The 19,111-nt window shown below is 35.1% G+C and overlaps 4 protein-coding genes across 4 annotated transcripts; 2 read left to right on the top strand and 2 right to left on the bottom strand.

Annotated features, from left to right (window-relative positions):
- Nucleotides 1-253: 253 nt before the first annotated feature.
- On the bottom strand, nt 254-1,037 carry LOC131055996 (pathogenesis-related thaumatin-like protein 3.7). Its single transcript, XM_057990317.2, has 2 exons — nt 971-1,037; nt 254-879 (listed from the first exon to the last, which is right to left on the bottom strand). The coding sequence occupies exons 1-2, from the start codon at nt 1,035-1,037 to the stop codon at nt 254-256; spliced, it is 693 nt and encodes a 230-aa protein (XP_057846300.2).
- Nucleotides 1,038-3,366: 2,329 nt separating this feature from the next.
- LOC131055991 (pathogenesis-related thaumatin-like protein 3.7) lies at nt 3,367-4,407 on the top strand. The gene is made up of 2 exons (XM_057990311.2): nt 3,367-3,469; nt 3,572-4,407. The coding sequence occupies exons 1-2, from the start codon at nt 3,403-3,405 to the stop codon at nt 4,195-4,197; spliced, it is 693 nt and encodes a 230-aa protein (XP_057846294.1). The 5' UTR covers nt 3,367-3,402; the 3' UTR covers nt 4,198-4,407.
- Nucleotides 4,408-12,587: 8,180 nt separating this feature from the next.
- LOC131056022 (pathogenesis-related thaumatin-like protein 3.7) lies at nt 12,588-13,371 on the bottom strand. The gene is made up of 2 exons (XM_057990334.2): nt 13,305-13,371; nt 12,588-13,213 (listed from the first exon to the last, which is right to left on the bottom strand). The coding sequence occupies exons 1-2, from the start codon at nt 13,369-13,371 to the stop codon at nt 12,588-12,590; spliced, it is 693 nt and encodes a 230-aa protein (XP_057846317.2).
- Nucleotides 13,372-15,700: 2,329 nt separating this feature from the next.
- On the top strand, nt 15,701-16,741 carry LOC131864481 (pathogenesis-related thaumatin-like protein 3.7). Its single transcript, XM_059215252.1, has 2 exons — nt 15,701-15,803; nt 15,906-16,741. Exons 1-2 carry the CDS (start codon nt 15,737-15,739, stop codon nt 16,529-16,531), a joined length of 693 nt encoding a protein of 230 aa, XP_059071235.1. The 5' UTR covers nt 15,701-15,736; the 3' UTR covers nt 16,532-16,741.
- The last annotated feature ends 2,370 nt before the right edge of the window (nt 16,742-19,111 follow it).

The raw sequence follows: 19,111 nt of genomic DNA, 5'->3' as shown, positions 1-19,111 counted from the left end.
AATAATAAAAGACATTTATAAAAAGATATTGCATATGAATTACCTATTTCAAATTGCCCATTAGAATATTGGACTTTTATTTATAGTAAACTGTGATACTTCAAAATTGCATCTAACGCCTTACAACAAATGATGGCTTATTTATATGACTACCGAGTGATAGTTTATGCCACCATATATCAGATACTAAATACGGAGGTGATACACTCATAGCTGATTATTAGGATGTAGATGAGCATACTCCTATATAGATTTAGGGACAGAATACAATACTGTAGTTAGTGGTTCCAGAAGGGCAGGTGAAAGTGCTGGAAGTATCATCCTTGGCATAACTGTAGGCCTGAGGGCACTGGTTCTTGAAGATCATCGAGTAGTTTGTGGCAGGGCAGTTGTCGACATAGGCACCTCTGTAGCAATACTGGTCAGTTTGAAAGACAGTGCAGGCACTATTGCATCCGCCATTCACCTTCAACTCAGCAGGGCAAACAGCATTGACGTCGGCTTTGCATGCAGGGGCAGTGCACTGTCCGTTTGTAGGATTGATGGAGAGAGGACCGTTGAATTCGTCCACCAGGGAGACGTCGTAGAAGTCCTTGTTGCCATCTCCATTGAGGGTGTACTCAGCCAGCGTGGTGGGAATGCCTCCCGAGACCTGGCAGCTCAATTGGCCGTTGCAGTCACCGGTTTGACAGGTTCCTCGGTCGCTCGCATCAAAAGAGCAGCCGGTTCGGCCCCAGAATCTTGCTCCCTTTGTCCCTGCCGGCACATCGACGGTCCATGTCTTACCCTGGTCGAGCTGCTGCCCTCCGCCGGGTAATCCTGCCGCCCAAACCGTGTACCTGCACTGGTTCGTTATCTCAAACTTAACTGCTGCCGCCTCTGCAACAAAAAACACACGCATATTATTATTGTGAACCTCGGATATATAGTGTATTCAATCTAAAACTCTTATGTTACCAATACAGCTTACCTTGCATCTGAAGATATATAGCCAGTCCAGCCACAAGAATAAGCACAAGATCTGATACTGTTGCCATTATACCGTCTGTATTGAACGGTCGAATGAAGATGGATAGATTGAGTATATGAAGAAGGATTCATCATTTATATAGGAAAAGATCTCCCGGGCAGACACGAAGGAAGCATGGACTCAGTCTGAGCAGTAGTGTGACGTACGAGGGCACCCTCTATCCAGCTTCTACGATGCATCTGCATGTAGTTATATGTCTATGTAAAATGCATTATATGCATAGGATGTGTAACATGCATTGTATGAATAAGATTCTAAGATGCATCTAGATGCAGTTATATGTATATGCAACATGTATTATATGCATAAAATGTGTAACATGTATTGTATTCATAGAATTGTCAATGCATCGTACGAAAGCCCTTGTTATTAGAATTCAAACTTACATTTAGTGCATGACTTGACTTCAGGTTGCATTTAGTGCATGACTTGACTTCAGGTAACCGCTGCCCAGTTTCCGACCGTAATAACTTCAGAAGGAAGCAAACTAGCATGGACCCGGCTGAGAAGCCGTGGATGCTACGAGAGCCCTGGTTTATCAGAACTCAAACCTGCATTGAATACATGAAATGACTCTAGGTAACAGCTGGCCAGTTTTTGATCCTAACTATTTCAGTGACTTGAAAAGCCAAGGTAGCCTAAGAATCAAATCGGAAGATGTAAAATTATCTTGATAAAGATTTTAACTTCATAGAATTTCTTTTGCTTAAACTTGATATTTTGTTTGATTGACCCACTTTTTAAAAATTATATATTTTGTTTTCTTATAAATGTTTTTAAATCTATTTTTTAAATTTATTCTTATTAATGTATTTATAAATTTATTTAAGTTTATTAGTAATTAAAAGTGAGAATACAATTTATTAATAAATAATGTTCAAACAAAAAACTGTAGAAAAATTATTTGAAGAAGATGTTAAGTTCATAGAATCAAATTGGAAAAGCTTACAATTTCTTTTGGTTAAACTTGATATTTTGTTTGATTGATCCATTTTTCTAAATTATATACTTTGTTTTCTTATGAATGTTTCTCAATCTATTTTTAAAATTTTATGTTTATTAATGTATTTATAAATTTTTCAAGTTTGTCGATAATTAAAAGTGAGATTACAACTTATTAATTAATACTCAACATATCAATAGTTTAAAATTTAATATTTGAAAAATATACATTTTAATTGACTTTTGTAACTAATATTATAATAATTTCAAAAAATTGGTTTAATTTTTAAATAGGTATTATTTGCTTTCAAATAAAAATGTTAAATAAGTAGTGGAATATGAACTTATGATTTAAAAAAATAGACTAAATTATTATCAATAGTGAAATAAGAATATCTTGAAATGTCGATTAGGTCTAGGGGAACAAGTTTTTTTTAGAAATTTGCAAATCTAAAAGGACAACTATATTTTCTAAATATTTAAAATTTTCTAGTCAGAGATTTTTTTTATGATTATTTTAGGATTTTTTTTCTTTGTATATACTTAGTTTCAAACAATGAGATTAAAAATAAGTAATCATACATAAAATTTTAACTATGACTAAGAAATTCTAAGAAAGTAATCTAAACTCCCTTACATCTTCTTTGCAACCCTTCCCTATTTGCAAAAGGCTTGAAACTCCTTGAGAATATTTTCTCTTTGTAGATAAGCAATTCCTCTTTAGGAGTCTAGATTTCTTTCCCAATTTACAGGTTTATATTGGTAATTTGAAAAATATATTTGTTAGATCATATTAAATTCTTTTTTCAATATTTCATTCTTGTCCTATTTTATCTTACAAGGGAGTCCTTCACCCCGTTATATATTTATTCTTAAGGTAGTTGGCTCTAAATTATTTATTAATAGTTGAAGGGCCAAGGGTGTTATCTAGGGTTGGTCTTCAAATAGAAGTCTTAATGCTCAGTCCCATATCTAATTTGTCTATTATACAATATTGGTGGGGGCTACAAAAATAAATAAAAAAATAAACTTTAGGAAGTCCTTATATATTTATTTGGCTACTTTAGAGTTAAAGTTCAATGAAACTAAATCCAACATCCTTTTTTTCCCATATCATATGGCTATTTATGTTTTGTTGGTTTGATTTGTTGTGAAACTTGGTTGTCTTTAATATTACAGCTATTATCTGAATATTGATGACCCTTACGGTTGGAAACTGGGCAGCTCTTACCTGAAGTCAAGTCATGTTATAAATGCAAGCTTGAATTCTGTAACCGGAATGCGTACGATACTAGCCTTCTCATGCCGGGTCCTTCCTCTGTTGCTTCCTTCATGACCGGCGGAGCGATCTTTTTCTATATAAATGAATAATCCCTCCTCATATACCCAATCTATCTATCTTCATTCAATCGTTCAATTCAGACGGTATAATGGCGATGGTATCAGATCTTGCGCTTGTTCTTGTGGCTGGACTGGCCATATCTTTACATATGCAACGTAAGATGTGTTGGTAAAATAATACGTGTTGTAGGTTGTTGAATGGTATATACATCTCTCTAGGCCTTACGATAATTTTTGTGTGTGTATGTTTTGTTGCAGAGGCGTGGGCAGTTAAGTTTGATATACGAAACCAGTGCGGGTACACAGTTTGGGCGGCAGGACTACCAGGAGGAGGGCAGCAGCTTGACCAAGGTCAGACATGGACCGTCGATGTGCCGGCAGGGACAAAGGCGGCAAGATTCTGGGGCCGAACTGGCTGTTCTTTCGATGCGAGCGGCCGAGGAACCTGTCAAACTGGTGACTGCAACGGCCAACTGAGCTGCCAAGTCTCGGGGGGCGTTCCGACCACGCTGGTCGAGTACACCCTAAATGGAGATGGCAACCAGGACTTCTACGATGTCTCCCTGGTTGACGGCTTCAACGTTCCTCTCTCCATCAATCCTACAAATGGACAGTGCACTGCCCCTGCATGCAAAGCCGACGTGAATGCTGCTTGCCCTGCTGAATTGAAGGTGAATGGTGGATGCAATAGTGCCTGTACTGTCTTTCAAACTGACCAGTATTGCTGCAGAGGTTCCTATGTCAAGAACTGCCCCGCCACAAACTACTCGATGATGTTCAAGAACCAGTGCCCACAGGCATACAGTTATGCTAAGGACGATTCTTCCAGCACTTTCACCTGCCCCTCTGGTACCACCGACTATAGTATTGTATTCTGTCCCTAGATATATATAGGATCATCATAGTCATTATAACCTCCAAATAATCAGCTATGATCTTATCACCCGTGTATTTAGTATCTGATATATGGTGGCATAAACTATCATTTGGTAGAGTCATGTAAATAAGCCATCGGTTGGTGTAAGGTATACATGCCAGTTTCCAAGTATCACAGTTTATTGTAAATAAAATTCCATCGGTATTTTAATGGGTAATGAGGAAAAGCTAATCCATACGCAGTTATCTTTTTAACATTTTAAGTTCTAATATATTAAATATATATATATATTCAAATAATACAGATATTTACTTGTTTTGAATTATAAATCTTAATTTTAAAATATAGATTATTTACATTCATCAAATAAAATTTTGAGTCACAATTGATTTTTTTGTAAACTAGCTACTTTTGGGTGTTGCATTCCATATATATTAAAAATTGAAAATTTTTCAATTAAATAACAAATCTAAAATAGGGCCAGAATGCATCTCTACTCTTACTTACGTAGACAAAATCCTACATAGTAGCTACATCCAATATCTCTTATCAGCTTTACATTCAAACTAAACATACTAGAGAAACTAAGTTTCAATTTTCACATTATTACCTTTTGGAATATCTTGATTAGGTTTTTGGTTGTTTGTGAATGCAAAGGACGAGTTGACATGATCTAGACTCACTACATTAATGGAGGCCTTTAAGAAGTCCACACACTTTTGCACTTAGCACTATCAGTTCTTCACCCTATCTCCAACCACCTCAATAGGGAAAGGAACCCATGAGCCAAATTACTTTACAATAATTAAAATTATATTACTTGACATTTTTTTTTTCTTGTTCTTATTTTTATTTAAATGTTATGAGTTATTTTATTTGGAAAGATTATTTCATTTTACTTGAAATTAATTTTATATTTTTTAGTTGAAAGTTGTTATATATTTCTAATTTTGAAATATGTATTCATTATGTATTTATTTTATGTTTGTAGTAAGATATGTCACTCTTTGATGTGACAAGGACATATGGTGCTAATAAGATAGAGTAAGAATTAATAAATAAATATACTCAACACAAAACTAATCTACTTTCCAATACATATTGTATCAACTCAATCCATAATAGTGGATTCTAATAAATTTGCATGGATATACACATATTTAAAATTTTAAAACTATAATAATAAGATGGGAGAAATTTTTCCGTAACTATATATTACATACAAATTGCCTTTATCACATTATTGGTGATATGATAGTAATTATTGTAGACGTATAAATCTGACCACTTTCCTAAATGAATATTTAATATTTATTTTAATCTCATTCTTCTATTTAATTAAATTCTTTATATTCATCTATTTGATTAAATGAATTACTCAATTTATTTAATTAAGTTCACCTAAGCCTTTTCTAGCCTTTGATTAAATAAATTACTTTATTTAATTAAATTCCCCCTTCTCCCCTTTTAATTAAACTTACATTTAATTAAATTAATCCTTGCAAATAAATAATTCTAATTTATTTATTTAAATCCCTCACTTGTATTTATGCAAGTTGCATCTATTTGATTGAAATAAAGTAGTTTTATTTTAATTAAATTCCTTTTTCCTCCACTTCCATTTTCCTACATCTCCCACTTGCCTCCCTAAACCCCTTCTAGATTATTCTAATCAATTCTAATTTAGCCTAATCCATCTCCTAATTATTGTCACATCCCTAAGAAAAGGGAAGTCACTTCTCAAACCCTCAAAGTCTTCAATAACTATTAAAGGCTTTATGTCCTCAACAAGTTAACCCTCAAAGTCTTCATAACCATTAATGGTTAACTCAACCTTCTTTCATGGCTAGAGACTTTCTCTCTAACTCAACCCTCATCTAACCCAAGGGTCTCATAAAACATTCATGGCTTTAACTTTGGTTATCCCTTTAACCCTTGCACAAGAGTTTACTGCTTGGGTAAAAGCTTTATCCAATGGATAACCCTAACCTAACATTAACCCTTAGCTCCTAAGGTAACCATCATGTCTTCTCAAGCATTTAATTATTATTTCATCTCCTCTCAAGCAACCTCTTGTTGACAATTGTCACCATTTCATTGGTGAGAATTGTAAACATGGATTGATAACTTTCAATCCTGGCCCTTGTTAAGATTATCCAATCTTGACCATCCATTTCCCTATTTTCCCTATAAATAGAGCTCTCATTCTCTCATTTTGAGATATCCAAGTTTCATGCATGTAATCTATAGTCATTTTACTGAGCATTTAGCCTCTCTTTGATAAAATCATCTTAATAGCATTTTAGAAGTAATTTTAAATATCATAGCATATCCATGTTAGACTAGTATATATTGTTAGGAGAGGATTGCTAATCTTTATCATAACATAAAATTCATACTAGTTTAAAATCATCATAGATTCAATATCATACATATCTAGGAATGAAATCATGGTAAATTAATCAAACATCACCCATTCTTGGAGTTGTTATTCCTAAGTCACTTTGCTCCGTGATTTGAGAGAAAAGACATTGACTTGAGGGATCCTGTGAGATAGAGAACAATGGAACATCCCTTGGGAAGTTGAGCTATTCAATATAGCTTCATAACTTGCACCAAGAGTCCCATTGGTGTGTGGATCTTTTGGAACCTGAATTTTATGTTTTTGTACACCACTGCATTTCCCACAAACATTTCTGGCACCCACCATGGGGCTCGAAATTAGGTCATTCCCTTCTCACCGACCATTTAAATGGCACTCTAAGAGAAACTCGGGATGACAGGCTTGCTAAATGATTTAACTGCTTGAAATGAAGAAAGCATGAAAGAGTGGTTTGGCATTTTGGTCACCCAATTAAGGGGAGAGCATATACTTTCCACTTTCGAGACAAGGCACTCAAGTGTTCTTTTTAACCTTTCAAAGAAATGATTTGCTAACTTCTGTTTGGAGATTTTGCTCCAAAAAGTATGGTGTTCTTTTTAACCTTTTATAGCAATGATTTTCTATCAAAAAATTGGAAATCCTGGTCAACAAAAGAAATCGTGATTTTGGTCAACAAAATTAAAGTTGATAAGTGAGAACTTTCCCTTTTTCCTTGCACAAAATAAAGATGAGTTTCTTTTACTTTTGCAATAAATTAAAATGAATCCTTTTAGGCACCAAAGGAAGGTGAATTTCTTTTTACCTTTGTTGATTGAAAAGTAAATTTGTTGTTCTTTTAAAACCCGAACGAAGTGTTTTCCTAACTTGGAAGAATGAAATTTTTTTCTTTGTTGTTCTTTTTACCCATGCAATAAGAAAAAGATGAAGTTTTGTTTTAAATACCAAAGGAAAGTATGAAGTTCATTTTAAACATCCCAAAGAACTTATGAGGTTTATTTTAAGCTTTTGCAATAAAAAAGAGGGTGAGTTCTTTTTAACTAACTTTTGAAAGAAAGAAAAGAAAAACTTAAACTAACTCCTATTGCTCCTGCAGAAAAAGGTTTGAACCTGAACAAAATCAGTTAGCAAAATAATCAAATTCTGAGGGTGGGCTTCACAAGCCTAAAATTTTCTTTCTTCGATTACAGTTTTGCGTTTTCCTTTGTTAGAGCTATGCATTAGACTATTGCACAGGTGAGCTACAGAAACGTGCAGATGCACTACAAAAACATGAAAATGTGCTACAAAATGACTTCTATGCGCTAAGATGGTTACCGAATGTTCTACTATGTTTGTCGAATGCGTTATGATGATATAGAATACAACCAGAATATCAGGTGCTAACAAAAAGTCTAAATGTGCTAGTGGAGAGGTCTTCACTAAATAGTATACTAGAAGCACTAACTAATGTTTCTACGCACTAAAGAAAGGTCCCAATGTGCTAAACCAGCTTTCCCACGTGCTTGCAATATTGCTCCTACAAAAAAAATGATAAGATTAATGGGGTTCGGCCCCATGGTGGGCGCCACAAATGTGTGCAGGAAATGTGGTGTACAGAAACGTAAAATTAAGGTTCCAAAAGATCCACACACCAATGGGACTCTTGGTGCAAGTTATGGAGCTATATTGAATAGCTCAACTTCCCAAGGGATGTTCCATTGTTCTCTATCTAACATGATCCCTCAAGTCAATGTCTTTTCTCTCAAATCATTGAGCAAAGTGACTTAGGAATGACAACTCCAAGAATGTCAAGAAAACCCCTCATTCCAAAGGCTCATGGAAAGACTTATTGAAGCAAACGAGGAAAAATATATGCTCATGCTAACTAGAAAAGGAGTTACACTTCCTAAAGATTTTAATACCGAAAACTTAAGGAATGTCGCTGAAAGAATTTTTAGAACAAGGTCTAGAAATTATGCCTATCAAGACCAAAAAATAGAAGAAGAAACACATGGCCCATAAATCATGCATGAACAAAATAACACCCCCGAACACAACCATGGCCGACCTCAGGATAATCTTAATGAAAGGGGGAAGGTTTCCCTCGACATACAAATGCACCCATGGTCACTCTTACACAACAAATCCAAATGCTGCAAAGGCAAATGTAGAACATGCAACAAGGGACCACAATGCGATACTCCTTGGATGAAATCTGTCCTTACTCCTTTGACAGGAGATTAAACATGATACCTTTTCCCCCAAATTCAGATATGCGAAAGTACGACAAATACGATGCTAAAAGTGATCCTCGCAATCATGTTCGGGAATTTTGTACCATAAGCCTAGAGTTTTCTCACGATGATTCTTAATGAGACTATTCCCAAGAAGTTTGGGAGGGAAAACAATGGAGTGGTTGTCTAAACTTACACTTCCCATCAGATCATTTGATGAGTTTGTAAACAAATTTATCACAAAATACTCCTATAATATTTAGGATGCAATCACCATGTTGGATGTATGCAACACCAAACAAAAAAGCAATGAAACATTCATGGTGTTTCTTCAGTGTTGGAGACGTATGGTTTCGAGATATCCTCGAGACATGCCTGAAAAGGAAAAGATGGAGATCTTTATTGACAATCTAAATAGTGAGATGTGTTATCAACTCAAGCTCCAATGCATACCAGCTTTTACCAAGTTGATAGAAAATGGAATCCAAGTAGAGGAAGCCTACATCAAGAAAGGAACATTGAAGTTATTTAAGGAAGGAATTAACTCATCCAACACTCACTCCTTTAACAATAAAAATAACAACAACACTTTAGACAAATCAAGATTTTGGACAAGAAACAAAAACATTGTTAATGATGGAGGAGCTGATGCTAATGATATGAAGTCCAAACAACTAGTATTAGCTTTATGAGGTAATCCACAATCTAACAAAAATCAAAAGGGTGTTAATCAAGGCACTAACACTTATCCACAAAATACCAATCAAGGACCTTCAATTTCAAATACCAATAACAATACCCAAGGCAACAACAATAAACAAGGCTAACTGAGGGAATAATACAAACCAAAGAGGTAACACCAACACTTTCCCAAATAGACACATCTACACACCATTAGGGAAAACCTTAGAATTGACATTTCGAGAACTCCTGGCGAACAAAATTATCACATTACTGACCATAAACAACTTTGAACCCCAGGTCAAACCACCTTGGTGGAATGATTCGTATTTTTGTGATTTTCATCGAAACAAAGGACATCACACAAATGATTTCATGAGGCTTAAGAATATTGTTCAGGATATGATCAATAGAGGTGATTTAATGGTTGATGGTCTCAAAACAAACGGTGACCACGATGCTTTTAAAAATCCTCTTCCAAATTACAAGAAGGGAGGAGCTCCATCATCAAATGATACAAGAGGAGCTTGTATAAATCACCTGTACAACAACACCATCAATCACATATTGATAGATGATAACCAAATAAGTGTCATAAAAATCAAGGACAAACAAGACCATGCATCAATCAATGTGACAACCAAAGCTCAAAAATGCGTCTTGAAAGGGCATACATCAACATCCACCACTATTCCCAATACTCAATATGATTTGGTTTATCAACTACAGAGAACTCCTGCTCAAATATCTATACTCGAGTTGCTCAAGTTCTCACCAAAAGATAAGGATATCTTAGAACAAGCATTGGTTGAAACAAACATTCCTCAAGATCTGGACATTGATAAAATTCCAAGCCATGGTGGCTCATATGACAGGGCCTCATAAACTCACCTTTTCCAACATGATAATGTCTCTTTGAGTCATCCACATAACACTCCCCTTCATATCAAAGTCTTAGTCTACAAACATCGAGTTAAAAGAGTATTAATAGATGGAGGAGTTGGTCTCAATATATGTGCTTTAAAGCTTATCCGTGCATTAGGCTTCTTTGAGAAGTCTATTGATCCAAACAAAAAGATCACCATCAAGGCCTATGATGATGAAGACAAGTCATCTAAAGGAACAGTGATACTACCTATTTAGGTAGGACTGATACAAAGGGACACTATGTGCCAAGTCTTAGACATAGACTTAACATACAATATTCTATTGGGTCATCCTTGGATACATGAAATGCAAGTAGTGCCTTCAACATACCATCAGTGTGTCAAATTCCCATATAATGGACAGGAAATCTCCATATCTACCGATAATAATCCTTTTCAACATTGCAATGCTATGGGGACAGCTCAAGACAGCCTAGTTCCACACAATAGGAAAGCTCCAGCTTCCTTAGCATTAGATCATCATCAAGAAAAAATCAAGTCTTTATCCATGGACTTCAAACAAAAGTTGAAATCAAAGATCAAGGCATGGGAGAATACTATTTTGAACCCATGTGTCTATCAAAATTACCAACATCACCAAAATCTCATGGACAACCTTCTGCATCGACACATCAATCAACACAACCCATCACCAAGTTTGATGGAAAATTTATCCAATTGGGCACACTAGCAAATGAATCATAAGGGAAAGACATCCTTAGTTGGCTATACAAGGATGAGGAAGAGGTCAGAGCTACTACTCTAGAGGTGGCCATACCAACACAACAATATGGTTAATGATTCCTGATCATACGACGGATGGGATACAATAGCAATGGACCTATAGATATTATTGGTGTCTGATTTTTCATCTTGTAAGAACTATGAGATTAGGTGAAAGATAACCTGCATGAAAAGGAGAAATAGGAGGGTCACTTTGGTGAAAGAAGGTCGGCTCATCTGCTCGCCAAAGACAAGAAAAACAAATTGAAACCGAAGATGTTTCCCCTGAACCGGCAAAGGCTTTTACCCTTGATGATGATGACAACTCAGGAGCTCTAGTGAGGAGGGGGGGAGGATGAGGAATTTCAGGTGGAAGGGGAGGAACAAGGGGAGGACAGTAAGGAGGATTCAAAGGGTTTAAGTGATTCTCTAGAGGACAAGGTTGATTCAAAACAAAAATCCTTGCTTCAAAATACTTTTTTAGGATGTGGAAATGGTGCCCTGTTCTCAGGACTCTCCTACCGAGGAGGAGAATTTTAGCATCAAATAATAGCAAAACTAGATAATTAACCTACAAGTTAAGGTCATGAACCTTAAAGCGAAGATGGACGAATATAGGCAAGGACATCAGCTAATGGGAGAGGCCTTGAATTCCCTATGTGCTATTACTGATGAATTATGCAGAATGTCGTTATGGGGTTTGTCTTGAGATAGAGAAAGATGAAGAAAAAAGCAAAAAAGATGAAGGATGTCAACCTGCAAGAGGAGCAGAAAGAGGACATGTTGTAACCTAAGATCTAGAAGGAACTGATGTAGTGTCTTGTGCGGGAATGGAACGTCATCAAGGATGAGTAGGATGCTATTGGGTTGGTGCTTTTTTTTGGTCTGGGTTGATTTCAAAAGATGATAGTATTAGTTTTAACATGGACTTTTATCTAAACAGGCCTGCATGCCTTATGTTGGGTGTTTTCATGTGGATTAAGTACTCTGATACTATTATGAACTCTTTTTAGTTATATGCTAGTAGTTGTATTATGGATAGTAGGAAGTTGGAGAGGGTTATTATGTTTAGTTATGTGGGTATTGTTAGTGTTTTATTACTTTTGAGAGTTGTTTCTATGCTTTCTGGGGTGTTGGCTATCCGATGCCAGCGATTGTGTCGTTGCTCTCTAGTTTATTTGTTTTTTTTGTAAGGGTTTAGGACCCCTTCCCTACTAAAATAATAAAAGACATTTATAAAAAGATATTGCATATGAATTACCTATTTCAAATTGCCCATTAGAATATTGGACTTTTATTTATAGTAAACTGTGATACTTCAAAATTGCATCTAACGCCTTACAACAAATGATGGCTTATTTATATGACTACCGAGTGATAGTTTATGCCACCATATATCAGATACTAAATACGGAGGTGATACACTCATAGCTGATTATTAGGATGTAGATGAGCATACTCCTATATAGATTTAGGGACAGAATACAATACTGTAGTCAGTGGTTCCAGAAGGGCAGGTGAAAGTGCTGGAAGTATCATCCTTGGCATAACTGTAGGCCTGAGGGCACTGGTTCTTGAAGATCATCGAGTAGTTTGTGGCAGGGCAGTTGTCGACATAGGCACCTCTGTAGCAATACTGGTCAGTTTGAAAGACAGTGCAGGCACTATTGCATCCGCCATTCACCTTCAACTCAGCAGGGCAAACAGCATTGACGTCGGCTTTGCATGCAGGGGCAGTGCACTGTCCGTTTGTAGGATTGATGGAGAGAGGACCGTTGAATTCGTCCACCAGGGAGACGTCGTAGAAGTCCTTGTTGCCATCTCCATTGAGGGTGTACTCAGCCAGCGTGGTGGGAATGCCTCCCGAGACCTGGCAGCTCAATTGGCCGTTGCAGTCACCGGTTTGACAGGTTCCTCGGTCGCTCGCATCAAAAGAGCAGCCGGTTCGGCCCCAGAATCTTGCTCCCTTTGTCCCTGCCGGCACATCGACGGTCCATATCTTACCCTGGTCGAGCTGCTGCCCTCCGCCGGGTAATCCTGCCGCCCAAACCGTGTACCTGCACTGGTTCGTTATCTCAAACTTAACTGCTGCCGCCTCTGCAACAAAAAACACATGCATATTATTATTGTGAACCTCGGATATATAGTGTATTCAATCTAAAACTCTTATGTTACCAATACAGCTTACCTTGCATCTGAAGATATATAGCCAGTCCAGCCACAAGAATAAGCACAAGATCTGATACTGTTGCCATTATACCGTCTGTATTGAACGGTCGAATGAAGATGGATAGATTGAGTATATGAAGAAGGATTCATCATTTATATAGGAAAAGATCTCCCGGGCAGACACGAAGGAAGCATGGACTCAGTCTGAGCAGTAGTGTGACGTACGAGGGCACCCTCTATCCAGCTTCTACGATGCATCTGCATGTAGTTATATGTCTATGTAAAATGCATTATATGCATAGGATGTGTAACATGCATTGTATGAATAAGATTCTAAGATGCATCTAGATGCAGTTATATGTATATGCAACATGTATTATATGCATAAAATGTGTAACATGTATTGTATTCATAGAATTGTCAATGCATCGTATGAAAGCCCTTGTTATTAGAATTCAAACTTACATTTAGTGCATGACTTGACTTGAGGTTGCATTTAGTGCATGACTTGACTTCAGGTAACCGCTGCCCAGTTTCCGACCGTAATAACTTCAGAAGGAAGCAAACTAGCATGGACCCGGCTGAGAAGCCGTGGATGCTACGAGAGCCCTGGTTTATCAGAACTCAAACCTGCATTGAATACATGAAATGACTCTAGGTAACAGCTGGCCAGTTTTTGATCCTAACTATTTCAGTGACTTGAAAAGCCAAGGTAGCCTAAGAATCAAATCGGAAGATGTAAAATTATCTTGATAAAGATTTTAACTTCATAGAATTTCTTTTGCTTAAACTTGATATTTTGTTTGATTGACCCACTTTTTAAAAATTATATATTTTGTTTTCTTATAAATGTTTTTAAATCTATTTTTTAAATTTATTCTTATTAATGTATTTATAAATTTATTTAAGTTTATTAGTAATTAAAAGTGAGAATACAATTTATTAATAAATAATGTTCAAACAAAAAACTGTAGAAAAATTATTTGAAGAAGATGTTAAGTTCATAGAATCAAATTGGAAAAGCTTACAATTTCTTTTGGTTAAACTTGATATTTTGTTTGATTGATCCATTTTTCTAAATTATATACTTTGTTTTCTTATGAATGTTTCTCAATCTATTTTTAAAATTTTATGTTTATTAATGTATTTATAAATTTTTCAAGTTTGTCGATAATTAAAAGTGAGATTACAACTTATTAATTAATACTCAACATATCAATAGTTTAAAATTTAATATTTGAAAAATATACATTTTAATTGACTTTTGTAACTAATATTATAATAATTTCAAAAAATTGGTTTAATTTTTAAATAGGTATTATTTGCTTTCAAATAAAAATGTTAAATAAGTAGTGGAATATGAACTTATGATTTAAAAAAATAGACTAAATTATTATCAATAGTGAAATAAGAATATCTTGAAATGTCGATTAGGTCTAGGGGAACAAGTTTTTTTTAGAAATTTGCAAATCTAAAAGGACAACTATATTTTCTAAATATTTAAAATTTTCTAGTCAGAGATTTTTTTTATGATTATTTTAGGATTTTTTTTCTTTGTATATACTTAGTTTCAAACAATGAGATTAAAAATAAGTAATCATACATAAAATTTTAACTATGACTAAGAAATTCTAAGAAAGTAATCTAAACTCCCTTACATCTTCTTTGCAACCCTTCCCTATTTGCAAAAGGCTTGAAACTCCTTGAGAATATTTTCTCTTTGTAGATAAGCAATTCCTCTTTAGGAGTCTAGATTTCTTTCCCAATTTACAGGTTTATATTGGTAATTTGAAAAATATATTTGTTAGATCATATTAAATTCTTTTTTCAATATTTCATTCTTGTCCTATTTTATCTTACAAGGGAGTCCTTCACCCCGTTATATATTTATTCTTAAGGTAGTTGGCTCTAAATTATTTATTAATAGTTGAAGGGCCAAGGGTGTTATCTAGGGTTGGTCTTCAAATAGAAGTCTTAATGCTCAGTCCCATATCTAATTTGTCTATTATACAATATTGGTGGGGGCTACAAAAATAAATAAAAAAATAAACTTTAGGAAGTCCTTATATATTTATTTGGCTACTTTAGAGTTAAAGTTCAATGAAACTAAATCCAACATCCTTTTTTTCCCATATCATATGGCTATTTATGTTTTGTTGGTTTGATTTGTTGTGAAACTTGGTTGTCTTTAATATTACAGCTATTATCTGAATATTGATGACCCTTACGGTTGGAAACTGGGCAGCTCTTACCTGAAGTCAAGTCATGTTATAAATGCAAGCTTGAATTCTGTAACCGGAATGCGTACGATACTAGCCTTCTCATGCCGGGTCCTTCCTCTGTTGCTTCCTTCATGACCGGCGGAGCGATCTTTTTCTATATAAATGAATAATCCCTCCTCATATACCCAATCTATCTATCTTCATTCAATCGTTCAATTCAGACGGTATAATGGCGATGGTATCAGATCTTGCGCTTGTTCTTGTGGCTGGACTGGCCATATCTTTACATATGCAACGTAAGATGTGTTGGTAAAATAATACGTGTTGTAGGTTGTTGAATGGTATATACATCTCTCTAGGCCTTACGATAATTTTTGTGTGTGTATGTTTTGTTGCAGAGGCGTGGGCAGTTAAGTTTGATATACGAAACCAGTGCGGGTACACAGTTTGGGCGGCAGGACTACCAGGAGGAGGGCAGCAGCTTGACCAAGGTCAGACATGGACCGTCGATGTGCCGGCAGGGACAAAGGCGGCAAGATTCTGGGGCCGAACTGGCTGTTCTTTCGATGCGAGCGGCCGAGGAACCTGTCAAACTGGTGACTGCAACGGCCAACTGAGCTGCCAAGTCTCGGGGGGCGTTCCGACCACGCTGGTCGAGTACACCCTAAATGGAGATGGCAACCAGGACTTCTACGATGTCTCCCTGGTTGACGGCTTCAACGTTCCTCTCTCCATCAATCCTACAAATGGACAGTGCACTGCCCCTGCATGCAAAGCCGACGTGAATGCTGCTTGCCCTGCTGAATTGAAGGTGAATGGTGGATGCAATAGTGCCTGTACTGTCTTTCAAACTGACCAGTATTGCTGCAGAGGTTCCTATGTCAAGAACTGCCCCGCCACAAACTACTCGATGATGTTCAAGAACCAGTGCCCACAGGCATACAGTTATGCTAAGGACGATTCTTCCAGCACTTTCACCTGCCCCTCTGGTACCACCGACTATAGTATTGTATTCTGTCCCTAGATATATATAGGATCATCATAGTCATTATAACCTCCAAATAATCAGCTATGATCTTATCACCCGTGTATTTAGTATCTGATATATGGTGGCATAAACTATCATTTGGTAGAGTCATGTAAATAAGCCATCGGTTGGTGTAAGGTATACATGCCAGTTTCCAAGTATCACAGTTTATTGTAAATAAAATTCCATCGGTATTTTAATGGGTAATGAGGAAAAGCTAATCCATACGCAGTTATCTTTTTAACATTTTAAGTTCTAATATATTAAATATATATATATATTCAAATAATACAGATATTTACTTGTTTTGAATTATAAATCTTAATTTTAAAATATAGATTATTTACATTCATCAAATAAAATTTTGAGTCACAATTGATTTTTTTGTAAACTAGCTACTTTTGGGTGTTGCATTCCATATATATTAAAAATTGAAAATTTTTCAATTAAATAACAAATCTAAAATAGGGCCAGAATGCATCTCTACTCTTACTTACGTAGACAAAATCCTACATAGTAGCTACATCCAATATCTCTTATCAGCTTTACATTCAAACTAAACATACTAGAGAAACTAAGTTTCAATTTTCACATTATTACCTTTTGGAATATCTTGATTAGGTTTTTGGTTGTTTGTGAATGCAAAGGACGAGTTGACATGATCTAGACTCACTACATTAATGGAGGCCTTTAAGAAGTCCACACACTTTTGCACTTAGCACTATCAGTTCTTCACCCTATCTCCAACCACCTCAATAGGGAAAGGAACCCATGAGCCAAATTACTTTACAATAATTAAAATTATATTACTTGACATTTTTTTTTTCTTGTTCTTATTTTTATTTAAATGTTATGAGTTATTTTATTTGGAAAGATTATTTCATTTTACTTGAAATTAATTTTATATTTTTTAGTTGAAAGTTGTTATATATTTCTAATTTTGAAATATGTATTCATTATGTATTTATTTTATGTTTGTAGTAAGATATGTCACTCTTTGATGTGACAAGGACATATGGTGCTAATAAGATAGAGTAAGAATTAATAAATAAATATACTCAACACAAAACTAATCTACTTTCCAATACATATTGTATCAACTCAATCCATAATAGTGGATTCTAATAAATTTGCATGGATATACACATATTTAAAATTTTAAAACTATAATAATAAGATGGGAGAAATTTTTCCGTAACTATATATTACATACAAATTGCCTTTATCACATTATTGGTGATATGATAGTAATTATTGTAGACGTATAAATCTGACCACTTTCCTAAATGAATATTTAATATTTATTTTAATCTCATTCTTCTATTTAATTAAATTCTTTATATTCATCTATTTGATTAAATGAATTACTCAATTTATTTAATTAAGTTCACCTAAGCCTTTTCTAGCCTTTGATTAAATAAATTACTTTATTTAATTAAATTCCCCCTTCTCCCCTTTTAATTAAACTTACATTTAATTAAATTAATCCTTGCAAATAAATAATTCTAATTTATTTATTTAAATCCCTCACTTGTATTTATGCAAGTTGCATCTATTTGATTGAAATAAAGTAGTTTTATTTTAATTAAATTCCTTTTTCCTCCACTTCCATTTTCCTACATCTCCCACTTGCCTCCCTAAACCCCTTCTAGATTATTCTAATCAATTCTAATTTAGCCTAATCCATCTCCTAATTATTGTCACATCCCTAAGAAAAGGGAAGTCACTTCTCAAACCCTCAAAGTCTTCAATAACTATTAAAGGCTTTATGTCCTCAACAAGTTAACCCTCAAAGTCTTCATAACCATTAATGGTTAACTCAACCTTCTTTCATGGCTAGAGACTTTCTCTCTAACTCAACCCTCATCTAACCCAAGGGTCTCATAAAACATTCATGGCTTTAACTTTGGTTATCCCTTTAACCCTTGCACAAGAGTTTACTGCTTGGGTAAAAGCTTTATCCAATGGATAACCCTAACCTAACATTAACCCTTAGCTCCTAAGGTAACCATCATGTCTTCTCAAGCATTTAATTATTATTTCATCTCCTCTCAAGCAACCTCTTGTTGACAATTGTCACCATTTCATTGGTGAGAATTGTAAACATGGATTGATAACTTTCAATCCTGGCCCTTGTTAAGATTATCCAATCTTGACCATCCATTTCCCTATTTTCCCTATAAATAGAGCTCTCATTCTCTCATTTTGAGATATCCAAGTTTCATGCATGTAATCTATAGTCATTTTACTGAGCATTTAGCCTCTCTTTGATAAAATCATCTTAATAGCATTTTAGAAGTAATTTTAAATATCATAGCATATCCATGTTAGACTAGTATATATTGTTAGGAGAGGATTGCTAATCTTTATCATAACATAAAATTCATACTAGTTTAAAATCATCATAGATTCAATATCATACATATCTAGGAATGAAATCATGGTAAATTAATCAAACATCACCCATTCTTGGAGTTGTTATTCCTAAGTCACTTTGCTCCGTGATTTGAGAGAAAAGACATTGACTTGAGGGATCCTGTGAGATAGAGAACAATGGAACATCCCTTGGGAAGTTGA

Source organism: Cryptomeria japonica, unplaced genomic scaffold, assembly GCF_030272615.1.
Source record: "Cryptomeria japonica unplaced genomic scaffold, Sugi_1.0 HiC_scaffold_87, whole genome shotgun sequence".
NCBI classification, from domain to species: domain Eukaryota; kingdom Viridiplantae; phylum Streptophyta; class Pinopsida; order Cupressales; family Cupressaceae; genus Cryptomeria; species Cryptomeria japonica.
This window is presented reverse-complemented; position numbering and strand designations above follow the sequence as displayed.

Coding starts and splice junctions, on each gene's coding strand:
- LOC131055996 (XM_057990317.2), bottom strand. CDS start 1,037: ATGGCAACAGTATCAGATCTTGTGCTTATTCTTGTGGCTGGACTGGCT. Junction 880..970: donor TATATATCTTCAGATGCAAG/GTAAGCTGTATT, acceptor TTTTTGTTGCAG/AGGCGGCAGCAGTTAAGTTT.
- LOC131055991 (XM_057990311.2), top strand. CDS start 3,403: ATGGCGATGGTATCAGATCTTGCGCTTGTTCTTGTGGCTGGACTGGCC. Junction 3,470..3,571: donor CATATCTTTACATATGCAAC/GTAAGATGTGTT, acceptor GTTTTGTTGCAG/AGGCGTGGGCAGTTAAGTTT.
- LOC131056022 (XM_057990334.2), bottom strand. CDS start 13,371: ATGGCAACAGTATCAGATCTTGTGCTTATTCTTGTGGCTGGACTGGCT. Junction 13,214..13,304: donor TATATATCTTCAGATGCAAG/GTAAGCTGTATT, acceptor TTTTTGTTGCAG/AGGCGGCAGCAGTTAAGTTT.
- LOC131864481 (XM_059215252.1), top strand. CDS start 15,737: ATGGCGATGGTATCAGATCTTGCGCTTGTTCTTGTGGCTGGACTGGCC. Junction 15,804..15,905: donor CATATCTTTACATATGCAAC/GTAAGATGTGTT, acceptor GTTTTGTTGCAG/AGGCGTGGGCAGTTAAGTTT.